Source organism: Dunckerocampus dactyliophorus, chromosome 21 (genome assembly GCF_027744805.1).
Source record: "Dunckerocampus dactyliophorus isolate RoL2022-P2 chromosome 21, RoL_Ddac_1.1, whole genome shotgun sequence".
NCBI classification, from domain to species: Eukaryota; Metazoa; Chordata; class Actinopteri; order Syngnathiformes; family Syngnathidae; genus Dunckerocampus; species Dunckerocampus dactyliophorus.
The window spans coordinates 2,846,407-2,866,277 of NC_072839.1; the positions used below are offsets into that span (position 1 = coordinate 2,846,407).

At 41.6% G+C, this 19,871-nt stretch overlaps 1 protein-coding gene across 1 annotated transcript in view; it reads right to left on the bottom strand.

Annotated features, from left to right (window-relative positions):
• Positions 1 to 2,052: 2,052 nt before the first annotated feature.
• Positions 2,053 to 19,871, bottom strand: part of stau2 (staufen double-stranded RNA binding protein 2) — an 87,321-nt gene continuing 69,502 nt past the window's right edge. Inside the window, exons 14-15 of the mRNA XM_054766357.1 lie at positions 5,137 to 5,202; positions 2,053 to 3,630 (exon numbers count right to left, since the gene is read on the bottom strand). Of these exons, the coding sequence (XP_054622332.1) occupies positions 3,595 to 3,630; positions 5,137 to 5,202 (102 nt within the window). The 3' untranslated portion in view covers positions 2,053 to 3,594. The remainder of the gene's footprint in view (positions 3,631 to 5,136; positions 5,203 to 19,871) is intronic.

Here is a 19,871-nt window from a genome sequence, read left to right on the forward strand (position 1 = left end):
GTTCCTGGCCTACAATGGAGAACCTCCAGACTTACGTCACACAACTAATTCAGGTTCTCCTCCGGCGTGGTGGGGATGGAGGCAGATGAGTTGCAATGAGAGCAACCGAGTCTGCTTTGGTCCACACAATAGTATAATCATGATGCGTATCAGACTCCCCTCGCTCCTTTATCCTGCTGTTAACGCAGCGCTAATTAAGAGGCCTTCAAGAGGGTCGATGCACATAATTCAGTGGGAAAAATCAATGAGGCCGGCATTTGCTATTGCGCGGCACGGACTTGCTCCGCAGCTGCATTGATTTTCTTCTATTTCGGGCGCGGAGGTTCACTTCCCATATTGGCTGCTGCAAGCCCAGCAATTCATCTGGGTCCTTAACGTGGCCGCCGGTGTGAACAAGCTTCTGGAATAGAAATGTGCCACTAATGTGTGTGAACGGCCTTGGCGCTCCTCAATGGCCAGCAGATGTAGCTGCCAGCTGAGTCTATTAGTCAGTCCGGCTCCACTGGATCCTTCTGCACATTCATCTCACTGACACGAAGGAGCGGCATGAGACCGGAGCGCAGGTGGTGGGGGCGCAGGTGATGCCGGTGGTGACCTTGTGCCATTCCACAACATCACATCAACGATAATGAAGACCCTCTGCACACTTTCATACAGCGATCCAGCAGAATAGCAGGTAAGAGTGGATCCGGCATTTATCTACCCGTGCTTTTTCCACAGAACCTATCAAAATGCTTGTCGGGTCGCGACAGTTACTTTCAACACAAAAGGGTGGGTGCAGAGTGTGTCAGTTGTTAAACTTCACACCCCTGTCGCATTATACACAGATGGTGTCCTGCCTCTAATACCACATGTACCAGTGTTAGTTTTGTTTCCATATTGGAGAGGGAACTTCTTCTTACACCTGTGACAGTCGGATGCATCACATTACATCATCATCTAGTTAGCCTCTAGAGCTTGAAATACCCCCGTTCCGGGGGCAACGAGGCTCTGGCTATACTCATAATAATCAGCGTCACGTTACAGGCGCTATATATTTACGTAATGCAGGGAAAGTTACCTAAAACTTCAGCAAAACCAGTTAGGAAAATCCAAACTACTGCAACAACTCAAACCAAGCAAACACACAACGACCAGCGTGAATCCATGAAAGCATACGACAAACTTCGCCTAGTTTGAAGCTAATGTTAGCTACTCCGAATGGTGCAAGTATTTTTTCGTCTACTGCTAGCTAACATTAGCCACTCCAAATTGTGCAAGTATCTTTTCGTCTACTGCTAAAATGACTATACATAAAGCCAACACAGTGCAAAAAACGTTTAACATTATAAAGCTGGTCTTACCTTTGCTCTTCATAACTTTGTTTCATAATAAAGTATATATGAATATATAGGATAAGAATTTTTATGTCAACGCATTGTTTGGGGTTGCACTGAAATGATTCCCTCCAGAAACAAAGACATGTTCCTTATGTTAGACCCATTAAGTGTAACTTGCGGTGATTACATTTTACCGGGTAAATTTCAGATAAACCCATTGGCCAAAGTGAAATATGGAGGCGGAATCTCGTTTTCTATTGGTTGCATTTGGGACAGCGCTCGCTATACGCACGTTCATGGCAAACAACGTCAGAAATATTTGACGTGCATTATTTGTTCGACTTAGTGGCAAACATTACATGTGTTAAGATATGTTATAAATATGCTTCTGCACAGATAATCTTGATGTTTTAGCATTTCTGGAGTTATTAGACTGACGCAGAATGTTTCTTTAAAAGTCTGAATTCAGATTTTTTTTCATTCAACCAAAATTGCAAAAAATATATGTACATCACAGACACCCATCAAAATCTACTTATTTCTCATCTTTGCCGACCTTTAGATGCCATAAAAAACCCAAGAGGCTAATGAGTTTTTACATTAGACTCATGACAGGATGCTTCCAGTGCCCATAAGTATTGGAACAGTATGCTCAATTCCGTTTTTTTTTTTTTTTTTGCTGTCAACTGAAAACATTTGTTTGACATCAAAAGATGAATACGAGACCAGAACACAACATTTAGGCTTTTATTTCCAGGCTGGAATTTAGCAAAAAGTACAGAGATGAGCCTAAAATATTCTGAGACAAACATACCAGTGGTCTTTTTGGGTATGACCAATTTTGTGCAGTGCTTCTAATTGATTTTCCATCTTCCTTCCTTGCTTGCTTGTTTTTTCACCCATAGACAACTTTCTGTTTTTTATGTTGTTTTCACCTTTAAATGCAGGATACGCAGACAAAACACCTTCTCCCCAATCTGAAAACCGAGTGTAGACATTCAGTGCTATTTATTGACTGAATCAGCAATGGAAAAAGACACACCTGAGCAACCAAACACACCTGTCAGTCACATGTTGCAGTACTTTTGCTTAATTAAAACGAACTGGTCTCACTGTTCCAATACTTCTGGAGGGCGGTGTAACTTCTTTTTACGCTTGCATGACGTACATCCACTGAGAGGCAGAAAAAAATAAAGACAGACAGATTTCTCCCACATGAACTGAGGTGTTTTTACTGCATCTTTTACACAAATGGATGCCATCTTCAGCGCAGACCTTGAGGGTAGCAAGAGATCTCCTAATCTCATCCCAAAGCAGGCAATAAAAGCACCCAGTTGATGCCGTGACGGGTCAATACGACACACACAATGAGTGTAGATGTGATCGACTAAACTGCAGAGGGGAGGGGGGTGACACGCTGCCGGAGAATCACTGACGCGGCCTGTGGCGTCAGTCACGCTCTGCCAGCGCGAGGACACGTTCAAACGGGACAGTCCAACCTTGCTAACACCACCTTTCTCCACATGAAAAAAACAGTTTATTGTGTGTTAATTTTGGGAATAAATTCATACACATCCATATAGATATAGATGAACTCTTTTTTTTTTTTTTTTTTCCCCTCTGGTAAGTCAGCATACAAGGTAAGCTGGGTGACTATATATGAAGACAACAACTAGAACTTTCACAGCACTGGCATTGGTTAATTTTAAATACAGTACTCAAGCATTGTTAGATTCATAAAATAACAGAATAAAATAAACGTAACACCCCTCAAAACAAAGAAGCTACAAGTTGGTTTCCCTCCTCTAAAATTGTATTTCAATGGCATGATGTACATATTTCTTTTAACCATACCGACAAATATTGATCCAGAGGGAATGATCACGTTGGACTCCCCCTCATTTCATACAGTACCATGCATCTCGATTTTTTTTTTTTTTTAACTCCTCTATAAACCGAGACTGAACTCATCACTAATGTGTGGAGATAGTGTTGTCTTCACATAGACTTCAGGTAATGTTTTTTTTGTGTTTTTTTTTTTTTACGCTGCACATCCACCCTATTGCATGTTACAGGTTACGCAGGTTACGCAGGAGACAGTGGCCATCGTGGGGAAAAGGTAAGGGTTTAGTTACACTTTGGGCTCAGGCAAGGGGACGATTAGAGGGGTTGTGTGCCCATGAGAGAGAAAAGGGGGTATGGGAATGTCAGCTCCTGGACGACAGCCTTTGAATCCGTGCAGACCTGAGTGGTGGTGGTGCCTGAGTTAGTCTGTTTAGTGTCCGTCTTCCCTCCCGCAGGCCTCTGTGCTCTGCAAACACAAAGCAAAACGTGGTCAAGAGTCAAGAATTGGGGTGAAAACAGCAGCCCTTCAACTCTCATGGACAACATGATAAAGATGCATGAAAGGGGGAACAAAAAAAACACCTGTGAGGTGGTGCTGCTTGGAAGTCGTGCACAATTTATTAGAAAATACAAAAGTTAGCAAATTGAATATGCCATTCCTTCCCTCCAGCACATTTAGAAGAGGTGGGCCTGGGCCGGGCCCAATCGCTCATGCACTCGCATTAAATATTTTCAAAATTTTGTAAAAAGGTAAAAAAAAAAAAGTTAATCTGATCACTCGGCAGTTATTGACACTATATATATATATATATATATATACAGTATATATATATATACTGTATATATATATATATAAAAAATAAAAGTTTAATTAAAAAGTTATTACTGTACATTTTTTTATTTTGGAAAAAAGCTTAAACCCCCCCCCCAAAAGTTACTAATTTATGCAATTGCTCCTCCTGCCAGTTAATCTTATATATATTTTTTTACTTTGTAAAAAAGGTAATAAAAAAATACTTATGCAATCACCCCTCCGCCAGTTAGTTATATTTTTCTAATTTTCTAATTTCGTAAAAAGGATTTAAAAAAGCTGTTAATCTCTCCTCCTGCTAGTTATTTTGTATGAAAAAAAAAAAAAAAATAATGCTATCACTCCTCCATCCATTTTCTATGCCGCTCATCCTCCTGTCAGTTATATGTATTTTTTATATTGTATAAGAGTTAAAAAAAATAGATTTATGCAATCGCCCCTCCCACCAGATAGTTATATATATATATTTTAAATTTAATAAAAAGCTAAAAGGCAAAAAAAAAATAATAAAATAAAAAAAAAAATCAAAAAAATCTATGCAATCGCTCCTCCGCCGTTTAAATTTTGCAAAAAAAAAAAAAAGTTAACATGTTCGCTTCTCCCACCAGTTATTTTTTTTTATTTTGTAAAAAAGTTGAAAAAGTTAACGCGATCACTCTTCCCGACAGCTACTGATAACCACCACATTTCCCAACGGAAATAAAACATGCAGATACATTTTTAGGAAGCATGTGAGCAGGTCAGTGGCTGACTGAGGGATGAGTGATGAACGGCTCAGGCTCAAAGTAACCGCAGACATATTTTCCCTTTCTTCAACAACGATGACGTAAATGAAGCCGTCTTTCCTCTAGTTCTTCCTTTCCTCTGCTATTTGATAACAGCCCTGCCCAATCTTCTTTTTTCCCAGGGCAGAGGGCACACCTACTCGGAAAATATTCTAGAAATGATGGGCAGGGATTTCCTCCTTGGCTTCCTCGTTTCCTTTCCTAGCATGCTCACCGTGGAGGAGTTTGGGAATGATGGAAGCTAAGTGGAGAAAAGATGATGTGAATGTGTATGGCAACTGTAGATTTGGGATGGCCGGAATGCCGACCCTTCGCTAGAGAGGCTCTGATAGGTGAGACCGTCAACGCTGGCCAACGGCGGCGTGATGCTCCGTACCTTGACGGGGCCGTCCACCGGGTCCAGTCCCTGCTCCGACAGCTGTTTCAAGGCACTTAGAGCAGCCTGAGAAGGGAGAGAGAGAGAGAGGAACAGATGGTCAAGTGAGCGCGCAGGGAGGAAGAGCGCGATTGAGTGGGAGGAGAGTGAGTGTCACCCTTCAGCTGCTTTTCAAATAACACTTAACTCTGGGAAAGACAATGCCAGCAGGACACTTTCCCTTCACTCTCTGTTGTCTTTGGCTCCTCTGCTCTCACTGTTTGTCTAGCACTATTGGCTTAACATTTCCACTTTATGCTCTCACTGCCAAGTCGGTATGAGCGAGTGACATCTGTATTCGTGATGCTCACACCTAAACAAACAGCAGCAGCTTCAAAGTAACATGAAATAGAAGATTCAGTCCTCTACCTGAAGAACTGAAGCAGGTTTAGTCAGCAAACAGATTCACTCGGTCTGCATATGACCACAATGGGTTCCGTAATTCCCATTGACACACGTGAATGTTTATTTGTGGCATCACTTCATAAAAACACAGCATTGTTAAAACTTTCATGATTGTTTGGCTGACTTTGAGTCAGTGCTTACGTGACGTATTGACACAAAGTGGAATTCTTATGAATAACCTCAAACTGATAAGACGTGTTCATGTCTGGTGTCCGACTGGACCAACCTTGGGGCAGGGGTGAGCAGCCATTCAGTGAGAAAAAAAACAAAAAACAAAACCTTCCCCCTAAAAAGCAAACCACATATTTTTACTTACTTCTACACAACTCTTCACCAAACTATAATATGAATAATAGAAGTCCTATGACTGAAACTGTAAATGTTAGTTTTGTCATACAATGCGGCCTACTATTACTCCAAAAATATGTGTATTTAAGCAAATTTTATGCATTTTTGCTTACATTTTCAAGCATAAAAATGGCTAAATGAAGTAAAATACAACTAAGGCATTCAAAAGATGCGATGACATGTAGTGTCCTACACTGCTCACTAGGTGTCAGTAATGTTACTGTAATGTTCGGTGAGACAAACGAGCATCAGACTTGATCCCCACAGGAACAGGCTTTTATTGCAGGTTTGATGACCAAACCCATGTCATTCAATTTATTAATATTGAATCCTACTTCATGGAAATTCACGTATCGCGGTCGGGTCTGTAACCAATTAACCATTCACCACAATGAATGAGGGACGACTGTACACAGTTTCCATCCATCGTGTTTGACAATGTGTCATCGCCGACTACTGGCCTGGCATGCACATTACAGGGTATATTACAGGGTTTTTGCAGGTCCGGGTGAACGAGTGTTTCAAAAACCTCCCCAAAATAACTTTGAAGAGCTGCGCTGTAGTGAAGACATACCCTAAGCTTTTATGAAAAAGCAGTCAGGTATTTTAGTTTGGTGTAAAGGAGATTTGGATTGAGACTCGCATATGATTTCAAAAAATTATCTACTGTGGGATTATAGAGTCTGTGCGCTAATGGGCAGCCACTGAGCTGAACCACAAATTGAAACCACTTGAGGGCCACTTGGAGAAACAGGCTCTTTAAGTGTGCCAAGACAAACGGGGCCCATCTGATGCTATCCAGGTTCTGTCATGACACACAACCCCTGCCTTATTGGAATGAGCAGGTCCAGATGAGCTCGCATTTTCCCACTTGGGAGGGTGCAGTTACGGAATATATCTCCCAGTGGAGCCGACACCACCGGGTCTGGGCATGGCAGTGCACATTTAACATTTTGCCTTCTTGTCCAGTGTACCATGCGTGCGCTGACTTTAAAAATAACGTACACATAATTGTTTGTTTACTTCGTTTACGTAATGTTGATATGGGCGATTTACACAGCGCCCCCTAATGGTGGCAGATAATTCTCCATTCTGCTTATTCTACAGGGTGACACGGCCCAGGATGTAGAGTTGTAGGGTTGTTTCCCAAGATGATGGTTGCTGGTTCGATCCTCATTCAACCTTTTTACACATTTCAACATTAAGTCTGCATTTTTACTTTGTAACATTTTTAATTCCGCTGTTTTTAGGCTGCTAAAAACAAATGGACACATTAAAAATGATGCCCCCTCCCAACCCAATGGTTGCTGGTAATTCAGTATGTTCTGTGACATTTTTCCCATTTAAATTGAATAAACAATGTCAATGCCGCCCCATATTGGTGAAATCGAATTTTACATTTAACATTACATGACGGCTCAGGTCGTACAGTGGTCGTCTGCCAACCTGATGGTTGCTGGTTCGATCCTCGGTATGTGAATAGGTTTCTAGGATCACTCTACTTTCGAGTTCAGTTTTTCAGCATTCACACACACTTTCTATTGAAATTGCTTCGTCTAGTTCGGTGGACGCCAACCTTTTTGAGATCAAGATCCCCAGTCTCTGTCGTGAACCTGGGCAAGATTGCTCTCATTGTGCCTTTTGCTGTATTTGTATAATTTTTGCGTTTTTAAAATTTATTTTATTTTGTTTCTGCAGTGATGCAATGACAAATGAGCCACCTTCCGCAGATGGCCCGTGAGTCGCACTTTGGGCACCCCTACACCACTACTTTTGTGGCTCTTGGTCGGGGTTGGGCTTGTGCCGTCGGCTTCATAACCAAACCACAACTCTTATTTGGCTTGTTGACTCAGTATAGTGGGTGAGCGATGCAGATTGAGGAGAGAGGGGCTGGTCAAAGCCCTACAACAGTCAGCCTATAACAAGCGGCATCATGGCAGCTCAAAGATTTTTTTTTGGGAGGTGGATGTCTATGGAGTTATATTTGTGTCTTAAATTTGAGGAGGCATAGGCAGATTTTGCACCCTATTAACATGCAATAATTACTGTTCGCGCAGGCACATCGCTGCATGAGCTCCGTCACTCCCTCCATCTCTCGCTTGCTCTACCTTTTTGCTAGTGCGGAGGTGGTTGGTTGCTCTCCGGGAGGTGAGGGCACTGACATGATAATTTTTTTTCAAATGTTCTCATTGACCGCCAAATTCCCAAAGATTGACTAGCACCTCACGATCGACGGGTGGGCGACCCCTGGTCTGGTTAGTTGTCCATCAAATCTCTCACTATGACAAACGGACGTTATAATGGGGGACCAGGTCAGCTGTGGTCGCTTTTTCAGGCTTCTGAATGGACAAAATGAGCATGACAGACTAATGTGTGCTAATGTGTTTTTATGTGGACAGACATTTTGTGCGGATGGAGAATTTATTTTTTAACACTGGGGTGGGGAAAATGTGTGGTTTTTTTTAAATGGCCGATTTCTGTCAACAAACACCCTTTCCCCTCGTAAATTACATCCAGATAGTGATTCTTAAAATGAATGCAAATTCCAGGTGATGGTTTTTCATACATCTGGAAGGACAGCACAGCTTGTCTCGTTTATACTCATCACCGTTTGATCAGAATGGAGATAAGGAATTAGTGGTTCTGCGCCACAGATGAGTGAGCTTTGACAAATGGATGAGTCACGGACCACCTACAACAGTTGGAGATGTAATGCTAGGTAACCAACGGTGCTGACAAAACAGTTACTTCCACATAAGGAGACGTATTTCTGCACATCCTCATGAAAACATAAAATACGCTCAACATGCATGCTGCACCACTGTGGCTCCATGGAATGCAATAAGCAAGGGGGGAGAATACCAACTATCATATGTGAGCAAAAAAAAAAAAATGTTCAGAAGCGTCAGATTATGAGAAACAAAGCAGGAATGATAGTTTATGACTGCAGGAAGCAAAGGTCAAAATCTGGCTTTTATCCATTAAACTGATGAAAAAAAATCTGCAACGCTCTGTAACAACACAGCAAGACAGGTCTGAGGAATTGTACTGCTGGGTTCCATTCAAGACTGCTTTCAGAAGCCAAACAAGACAATATCACAACTGTATTGGAGAACAACACACATTTAGATGCTTTGCCATCATGTTGCCATCTTGTCATCAGGAATGTCCACATTTATTGGAGCAAAACCAGCCACTAAGCAGCCCCCATCCATCCACAACGTTCAATTAACCAACGGATGAGCCAATCCATCAAGCGAGTCATCCAATGCAATCAAAAATATCTTCCCGTTTGTTCAATCGTTTTTAGGGACAATTCTCTGCTTTGGTAAATAGCTGAAGCCCATCTGTTTTTGGAGGGGTGGGGAGGGAGTGGAGATAAACAGCCATAAATCAGACGCTTGACGGTGGCTGAGCTGCTGATATACGACAGGCAGGCATAAGGGCCGAGGCAGCCAGTCTACGGCCCAGAAGCTCCACATTGCCGAGGACAAACAATGGGCCCTATCTGTGGGAATGGCGGCCAATGAAAGCATTATTGTTCCAATGAGATAAGGTGGGCCGTCGTCAGAAGCCCCCATTGGACTGATGCGTCAACACCGACACGATATGTTTAGTCTGAGGATGTGATATAGTAGAGATGGTCCCTTTTCCAGATGACTGATCCCAAGTCAGATATTTGGTTCCTCGCCGAGACCGAAACTTTTACAAATATTTCAAGTATTGCCATCACATCAACGTAAAATGCACACAGACCCATTTTGGATCCTGGCCTTGGCTTAGAGGACTGAACCAACACAGCAAGCAATGGTTTACAGACATAACTGGCATCAATAGTCATTTTTTAAATAACATGAATCAAAAGACTACATGCCTGGTGACACCCCCCATAAAATGTTGTGTCCCAACCCTAAGAGAAACCATGACTTACATGAATGGAACAAGGAAACAACCTACAATAACATTTACAGTGACCAAAGTTGGTTTGATGATAGCCATTGGTTTTTAAATGTATTATAATTATTATTACTTCTACAGTAACCCCTCCTATATCACGGTTAATTCTTAATTAACTACGAAAATATTCCATGTATAAAGAAGGAATCCTCTTCGGCGGAAACTGACTTATTGCGGCAGAGTCTAAGTTCAGTGGAACAAATGCACCAAGGTGTTGAAACCAATGCACAGGTGAACCCCTTCCTGCATGCTTGGAGGCAGGAGACGAGGAAAACAGACACACGTGCACATGGCAATATACTGAGGGCGGCAAAATTATCCAGTTCATTTTCATTTGTTGTGCAATTTTGTGTCTGAATGAGAAATGTCACGAGATCTTGTGACACCCCTAGTGGTCAACATTCTTAGAGTACATGCTCAATATGATTTATCGCTCAAAAATGGAAAAAGTGTATTTTCCGGAAAACTTTGAAACAAGAGCAAAGGATCCCTCAGCTGGGTGTCCTTGATATTTCCACTTGCCCACCAGCACAAAGCCTTTAAATACTGAAGTCATCCTCATTAGTCCCTCTTCACCTACTCTTTCCTCACCCCGACTTCAGATAACAAACCAGCGCTCACCCCGCGCCTGCCTCACACATTGGTTCATTCATCCATCTAACAGCTCAGAGTTCAAAGGCTCGGGCAAGCAGCAGTCAAACGGGACGCCGATCGTCTGAGGACGACCTGCAACTTCAGGCGAGCTCCTGATGTGGACTGACAGGGGCGGCTCATTTTTCTGGGCCTGCTGCTCCGTTAATGGCTTCCCCAACAGAGGCTTTGATTCCATCAACGGCTTAGCCAAACAAAAGCCCGGTCTCCCAGGAGTGCGATGCATCGGTGATGGATCTAATGGATTGTTAGATCACACTGACCCAGACAAATGGGACTCCTGTGTCAGCTCTCGCTGCAGGACCGCTGGGTTCCAGTGAAACCATCAGGACAGGTCGGATGAAGAGACAGGAAAGGAATAGAAGAGAAGGGAATACATCTGTTCCAAGGACAATTAAGAGGATGATCAACCCTTCCATCTTGCCATGCTTCCACTAAAATTGACACGTCAATTTGAAATAGAAGAACCTGTTCTGACTTGTGTTCCTACTGCTGGGTTCTGGCAGTAAATAGCCAATGAATTAAATAAGGAAAACTGGGACAGCGGGCAGCAGTGGGTCTCAATTTTCTGTTATGCCTCTCCTAGGGGACAGAATTTGTTTTTTGGGGGGGGAAATTTGCAGCAATACTGCTGATAATATATGAGTATCATTTGCAAGTATGCATTTTTGTTCAGGTTGCTGTCGGGGTACTGATTTAGTCAGGAGGTACTACGGCCACTGGGACATGCAATGTGCCAGTCGTGCCTCTTGTTGGGCCATAACATTTTTTTTTGTGCCTTTTGCCTGCGTAGAAGTGCTGCTAATAAAGACTTTAATTGCAGGCTGATACAATCTGATACTTATTTGTTTTGCTGAGATTGGACTGTTTTCCAACATCAGTATCGGATCACGACACTTGTACTTATTATGCATCATTTGTTTAAGTCAGGGGTGTCCAAACCTTTTCCAGCGAGGGCCACTGATATTTTGTAAAGCAACACATGTGGACATGCTAAGAAGTTATCATATATCTTTCATGAAAAAACTGCATCTAAGCTTATATAGATGATGTAGATAAAAATGCCTATTATTAGTATGAACTTCGGTCTTTGCACGCATTTTCTTTTTCCAAATATTTCAACTTTCTTAAGTAGTCTTAAGTATTCCCATATTACAACTTTTCCCCCCAACCTCTTTTTCCGAAAACCACTTTATTTTGTACCGTTTGTTTTTCATATTACAACTTAAGTGTATTTTTCTTTAATATTTGACCTTTATGCTCCTAAAATGAATATTTTTCCAACAATATTTTCAGAAAATAACTACTTTTTCTTGCTGGCTTACAACTTTTTTCTCTTAATATTTTGACTTTATTCTTGCTTGTTTATCCTTTTTTCTTTTCTTGATAAATTATATTTTTACAATGTGCCACGGGGTCCCCGCACCGCACTTTCGACACCCCTGGTTTCAGTGGAAAGTACATTAAAATGTCTAATTAGTTGTCATACTTATGGGTGTTCAAAATCATGTAAATCGTAAATGCTAACTGCTAGCACATATATATATATATATATATATACACACTGTATAGGATTTCCAATGTAAATTAGTATTGAGCTAGCATTTGTTGACACAGAAATGATTTGTATTTGATGTAAGCCATAAGTCACGTGCTTTATTTCTGTATGTTCAGTTTTATAGTGCTTCAAAGTAACGAGAACTCCACTGGAGTCTTGGAGAATGCGTTTTCTGTAAGTCGAGACCAAACGAACAACACTGATCGTGAAAGTCCCCCCGCCCCCTCCGAAGCAGTAGAGTCATGCTTGTAGCCGAACCTTCCAGGTGGTAGTTTTGGAATGCAGTGTTTAGTATTATAGTACTACAGTACCAATTAACGTGATGAAAGGGTGCTGGAAAGTAGGTCGGGAATGCTGAATGGAACTGCACTGCTCGCTTGAAGCATCCTAGGACACCTTGTCTCCTTCCATCCCATTCTGAATCTTCAGAGAAAGTGAGATATTGGACTGGTCTGTGCCCCCCGCCCCCATTGGCTTATCAGAACCAGCCAATACTGTTTCTGCTTTCATCTTCGGTGCAGACACTAGCTTGAGGTTTAACCCATTGACCCGCTCTCTGAAAACGGTGCTATATTTCCATCTTCTGCTAAAAAGCTCCAGATCCAAGAATTTGGTCCCACCAATACCATCTCTGCGTTTTAGCTGAGATTGCCAGTGGGAGGCGGATGTTCTCACATTGCTTGTGCATCACAGTCCTTGAAGTCATGAATGCATTAGTCTTGAATGGATGTCTCAACGATTCTGCAGGTGCAAACAGGCAGATACTCCTTTAAAAAAAAAAAAAAAAAAATTTGATGTTACTGCCACCGGCAATAAGAGTTGCATAATTTACTGCAGGAAAGTGGGAGGACCGTGAAACATGAAAAGCTCGTAAGGCGGCTTCTGATGAGGATGATCTAAGGGATGTCCGCTAGACTAAACAATGACCAGAGTGGATTTCAAACAGACAGCAGGCAGGAGTCGGAACGTTGGAAAATGAGTGGCTTTTTGTTTTGTGAGAGAAGTTCTAAAGCTGGGTATATTGTTCTGTTTCCAAAAGGCCACATAAAACCGTGACAGTGCTCTCCCTCCCACCAGCGCAGGGAAATAGATACCGGGGAGGAGGGGGATCCCCCGCCCCCTTCACGTCACATTATGATCTGATGTTGATTATTCCGTGAAGCACAGGGGTGTCCAAACATTTTCCCGCCAAGGGCCACGTTGAGATTTTGTATGCTAAGGAATTACATGCATTTCAAGAAAAACTGCATCTCACCTTTGTGATACAGGCGAAAAAGCGGGGGGTGGGGGCATGCAAACTCCACACAGAGATGCCCAATGGAGATTCGAACCCAGATCTCCTGACAAGGTGGACAACATGCTAACCTCAACCTAATTTTTCAAGAAGTACAACTTTATTTGGTTTTGCTTCTCAAGTAAACAATGACTTCAATTAAAAAAATAAAAATAAAAAAATATTACAAATCTTTTTCATTTCAGCTGGTGTTTTTTTTAAACGCATTTTTCAAATATTTCATCTTGTAAATTTTCTTCTCGTAACTATGATTTTATTGCCATAATATATAACTTTTTCTGCATTTTCATATTATGTATTTTATTTTATTTTTTAAACATCTTTCTTTATACTTTTTCCCCACTTTTACAGCTATTTTTAATTTTTTCCAACTAATTAAACCTTCTTGTACATTTTTTTTGTCAGCATTATGACTTTATTCTCACAATATTTTGACTTAATTCTCATAACATTCGAAATTTTTCCGCAACCTAATTTTCTAAAAAGTTACAACTTTATTCATTGTTTTATCATTTAAAAAAAAAGAAAAATATCTTTAATAGTTCAACACTTATTTCGACTTTAACTGTTGTTTTTTGTTCAAATTATATATATATATATTAAAAAAAAAAAAAAAAAAAACAGCCGTGGGCCGCAAATGGCCCCCGGGGCCGCACTTTGTACACCCCCGCTTTGTCGTATCTTTCTCAAGTTTGCCTTTTGTCATCAGCTTCTTGAGCTTCTTCTCATGCTTTGGCTTTGGCTTCCTCCAAATTCCTTTGCGTTGCGTCAGCCCACATTTAGACCCTGGACCGCGATCACAGGGAACTTCCTCATGGAGAACACCTGTGTGTGCAGAAGTGGTGCCAGAGTACGCATCTATTTGTTAATACGGTGTGATATGTACATGGACTCTTCGGTAACTACAGAGAAAATGTACTCGAAGCCTCTCACCAAAATCGCTTCAGCACTTTCGCTCAAGATTTCACATCCTCTCCCACATCAGAGGCGTTGATAAAAGAGGCAGTGTGTGCCGCAGCCTGACATGACGTTAATTCCTCTGAAGGAAGCCCTTCACATGTGCCGCCTCGCACCTTGCGCCTCGGCGGATTACCCACGGCTTTGGTACAGCTGAACAAACTTCTCAATGAGGAAATGTATTTGATTCCGGCATACATCTCAGTTATGTGTGGACGCTGCCACATTACGGTGATGAGAATTCCCAAACGGGATGGAGGCGTGTGTGTTTCTGCTTGCAGGCTGGCCCAGCTAGTGGGTCCGTGAGGCTCCCCAGGGGAACGAGCCTTCGCTGACATGGGAAGCCATAAATAAGGGCCTGGGGCGAAGCGCCGTGTCATGCGTCATTTGGGCCAGAGAGGCCTGCTTTATCCCCCTCCCATCATGGAGCTGCTGAGCATGGCACCTCCTAGGGCGTAATTCACAACATATGGGCGAAGGCTGAGGGCGAGAAGCGCATACCATACGCGAGCCTTGTCAGCAGAGCATCTGAGATGATACCCAGATACAGCCTTCGTGATAACAGACCCGTCACGGCACGATTCTTTGCGAAGGAAATCGCACTCAGACATTTAATAACTACAGCTGCAACTAACAGTTATTTAATTAGTCGATTAATCGGGTCGATTAAGCGACCAATCAGTGAGGCCTAGACCAGGGGTGTCCAAAGCGTGGTCCGCAAATTTTTTTTTTTTTTTTTTTTTTTTTTTTACATTGGCCCACAGCACATTGTAAAAGGAAAACTAAAAATGTTTTTAAAAAATGTAAAAATCACTTTGCTTGCAGGCCCGTAAAAAATTATACTATAACGATAAACGGTTATATTTTATATAATATATCATTTATATTTATATAATATAATCAAAATATTAACGAAATAATGTGTTTTTAAGTCCTAATATTAAATATTTGGAAAATTAGGTTGCAGAAAAAGCTATGTTGCAAGAATAATGTCAAAATATTATGTGAATAAAGTCATAATTACAAGAAAAAAAATGTACAAGAAGAAAGAAAAATAACTGCAGAAATGGGGAAAAAAAACCCAGCTGTCATTTCATGGGAAAAAAGTCAAAATATTAGGAAAAAAAAGTCACAATTTTACGAGAATAAACTCATAAGAGGAAAAAATAATGTTATTTTGTAGCTTAGTTTAAATACCAAAGAAAAAAAAACCCACGCTCTTTTTCAAAAGTCATAATATGAAAACCAAAAAAATCAAAGTTGCGTTTTTTGGAATATTAGTTTTAAAAAGTTATATTATGGGAATGAAGTCAAATTATGGGAATAGTCAATTATGAGAACAAAATTCACAAGAAGAAAGTTGAAATAGTTGGGGGCGGGGGAAACAGCTGTCATTTTACGAGAATAAAGTCAAAATTCTAACGAAAAAAAAGGGGGAAATTTTACGAGAATAAACCTGTAACATGAGGACAAATGTCATGTTTCAGTAGCATAGAGTTGAAATGTAAAAAATACAATGCTTTTTAAATTTGTAATATAAAAAAAAGTTATAAAAAGAAAGAAAAGTTAATATGGGAATAAAGTCAGAATATATTATTAAAAGAAAAATGAATAAGAAAGTTGAAATTTTTGGGAAATAAAAACAGCAAAAATGGGGGAAAAAAGGAGCAAAGAGCGAAGTTGATGCTAACAGGCTTGTTCACCTCTCACAAAGCTGAGATGTCGTGTTGTCTTGAAATATAGCATATCGCTTCTTAGCATATCTACAGTACGTGTTGCTTTACAACATATCAAAGTGGCAAAGTTTGCATCCTTTCATTTTTCACTATGTGGCCCTCGCTGGAAAAAGTTGGAAAAATGTGGATAATGGGTGAATCAGATTGCTTTTCAAAGGAAGCACAATACAGCACATTTTCAAACACTTTGTAAATAAAGAGGAGGGCGACACATTTTAATGGCAAAAAGGGATCCAACACCCACAGCAAGTCAACCAGTGCATCTATTCACTGTCAATATTGCTGAATAATTCCAAGCTAGCTGATGAATCAGTGGCTGAATAGAGCATAAAATGAGCCTGTGTGAAGGTATGAGGAAATATCCGCAAGCCAAATACGCTCCCCCCAAAAATGATGACGTAAGGATGTTGAGATGACGGGAAGTCTGCACACAAATATTTCAACCATCGTGGGGGATTTTGGACTGAGCTTTTTATGACCACGCTATCTTTTCATTAGGTTTCCCCCGGTGATTCCAAAGAAGCGTTACATCACATCATGTCCACCTGCACGGATCAACGTGCTAGCCACGCCACAGGGAGAAGCAGCTTATATGAATAATCCTCAACTATTACGACTCAAATTGCCTTTGGGGACAAACAGAAAGCTGTGGGAAGAATGGCCAGGATTCAGACACATTCTTTTATCGGTAGAGTGATACTGATCGGCCCCAAGGGGCATCCCACTTCTCCATTATCAAGCCCGTCTTTGCAGAGACGCTCCCTCTTCCTTTCTGCATCGAGTGTTGGCCAGTGTTGCACTGTTTAAAAAAAAAAAAAAAAGTGTTTATTTACGTCACATCTATAATCAGGGGTGTCTACTTAACAATTCAGTTCGGGGGAGTGTCAGTCGACTCTCAATCCTGCAGTCAAATCGTAGTAAAATGTCATGCGACTCCATGGGGGTGCTCACGGCTTCTGCTGAGAATAAATTTGTTTGTTGTTTTACAAAAAATGTCTGTTTTTGTTATTCACAGCTTATTTTGATACAAAAGAAGCCTAATTTACATAAAGAATTGAACATCGCACGTAACAAACGTGTCAGTTTGCCCTGTACTGTGCTGTGCTGTGCTGTGCTGTTCCGCTGTCCTGTGCCCAATCAAAGCACCCTATACACATCTCTGACTCACTGTCCGGGCATTTTTTATTGACTGCGACTGTTAAATAACCACAGAAGTCCACATCAACAAGAAAGTTTCATTCATTCGTCATTTCTAATTATTCTGCATTGTTTTCTGCATGAAAAACTATAATTATTCTCTCTAAAATGTATTTGTTGCGAATATTTTTGGGTGTTTGGAACTAATTCATTTTGTTTACATGATTTCCTATTGGAACAACTGCCTCGGTTTTCGTATGTTTTCGGTTGCCATCATTTTGGAACGAATTAATGACGACAAGCCGAGGTACCACTGTACGTACATACACAGAAAAGTTGTGTCTTTTGGTGTTTTTGCACTTCCACTTCTGTTGCACATTTCCAATTTCCAAAATTCCACTTCCATCTAAAAATTGTAATTTCAGAAAATTTGGTTGTGGAAAAGTTCTAATTAATTAATAAGTAAAGTCAAAATATTATGGGAGTAAAGTCAGAATTACGAGAATATTTATGGGAACAAAGTTGAATAGTTGGAAAATTATAAAATAAAAACAGCAGAAATCAAATAATTTAAGAATAAAGTGAAAAATATTTACGAGAATAAAATCGTAATAGGATGAGGAAAAATTTTATTTTAGTAGCACTTTCTCCTGCTATATACAAGTAGAAGTTTTTTTCTTGAAATATACAGTATATAACTTGTTAGCATATTTACAAAATATCAAAGCGGCAAACTTGCATGCTTTCATCTTGTAGCATGTGGCCCTCGCCAGAGAAAATTTGGACACCCGTCCCAGACCGTCAGCCTTGGTGATTGCCATTGGCGGGTGCAGTCGGCCATTTGCGTGAAATCTGCTGACCCCCTTCAGACTGACAAAAACGGGTGACAAGATTTAAACGGGGAGCCTTACAGGTGTGGAAAAAGAGCACCTTGGGAATGGCGTCTATGGAAGGGTTGGGATGAAGGGGGGGTAAGGTGAGAGGGAGCTAAGTGTTTTACTGCCATCTGCATGCAATAATCCCCTAAACACCCCCCCCGGTCAGAAACGCTGGCTCCCTCATGTCAGGGACAACACCGAGAGTGGATGTCTGCTAGACAAGGACATCCGGTAACAAGAGAGGACGCGCGGCCAGTCGGCGTTTTACACCCTCTTCCTCTTCCTGTCCCTCCGTCCTTTCTGCGTTGACGTTTAATGGCCTCGTACACACGAGGGACACGCCTGTAAAACCTGTTGTGGCGTTTTATCATTTCCTATATGACTGTTTCTCATTATTCTGCATGCTCAATGCGGCGCTGCATCATTCTATCTAAAGCCCTTGAAACGCAACTTGTTGTGCGATGGGGTCGGCTGAGACCCACTGTGCTTAAACGGAGCGCCTGAAATGTTGTGAAAAGCCTTCCACGTTTCTATAGCAACTGGCACCGTGCGCCACAGAGACAGATTATGTATCAGGCATGTTTACTGAAGACAATAAATTCCACCGTGCTTAAAATCAAGAGGCAGGCGCTGGCAGGTATACGCTTTCTGACAAACACATTCAGGGGGGGCTGCAAACCGCTAACCAGACAAAGATGGACTGTGATGGGGGGAAAATTGGCAACGCAATGCACACTAAAATCATACGTCCCCTTCCTTGAATGTCGGTGCAGTGCCGTCGCTTGTATGAAGAAGGCAGGGGTCTCAGGGAAAGAGCAATAAACCGATGGGAGAAATCTCAGCAGGAGCAAAGCAATGTTATGGATTAAGTCTGCGAGCGGCAAGGGGGATGACGTGACGAGCAAGCCAACGGACACGGGCATGGTCAGAAGAAAAAAACAACACTTTAAAGGCACAGAATGTAATACAAGATATGTTTAGTATATTGGAGCTGCAGTTTGCAGTAGCGGTGTCAAAAGGCACACCAGAGATGAGATTTCAACATTACTTTTAAGAAAAGTTCACTTCTTTGCATATCTACTTTACAAAATATCATAGTGGCCCCTGCACCCCTTCATTTTTCACTACCCCTTTTGCACTGTGCCTGGCTCTTGAGGAGCCGGTTCTCAGATCGTTGCTTTTCCATTGCCACGGCTCCACAATTGGTTCGAACTGAGGCCGTCTTTTTTGGTTCAACTCCGGCTCCAAGTAGGCGAACCGAGGTGGGCGGGGTTGCCTAAGAAAAAGTCCGCAAATTACCTCCATCTTTACTACATAGCAAACTAACAACGCGCTCTGTGGCCTTCGCTGGTCCATAAGCGCGTGTTTTGCTCCTGATGCCGTTAGCGGGAGGGACTATTTTATCCTCTGGGCACGTTTTTATGAGACACCTCACACCTTTTTACAGCATTGCAAACAGACAGTAAACACCAGGAAGGTGCTGCACTTTAACACGTGATTAAGAGCCAACTAATTGGATTGCAGATGGTAAAACTGTAAGGAGGACCGTAAAAGAGAAGAAGGCCTGAAAGGAAAGGATCAGGACTCCCCAGGCCGCTGACAAATGATGGAAGCTTGGGTTTCTCATTTCTGCCGCCTGACTTGAAAATGCAAATAGCAGACTTTCTACGGTTAAAAAGAAAGGGAGAAAGGCTCCCCCCCACGTCCACCATCCATCCTTCCATTCTTCTTCTCTCATGCGGTGGCTGGTCGCATGAAACGGGGGTCAGGGTACT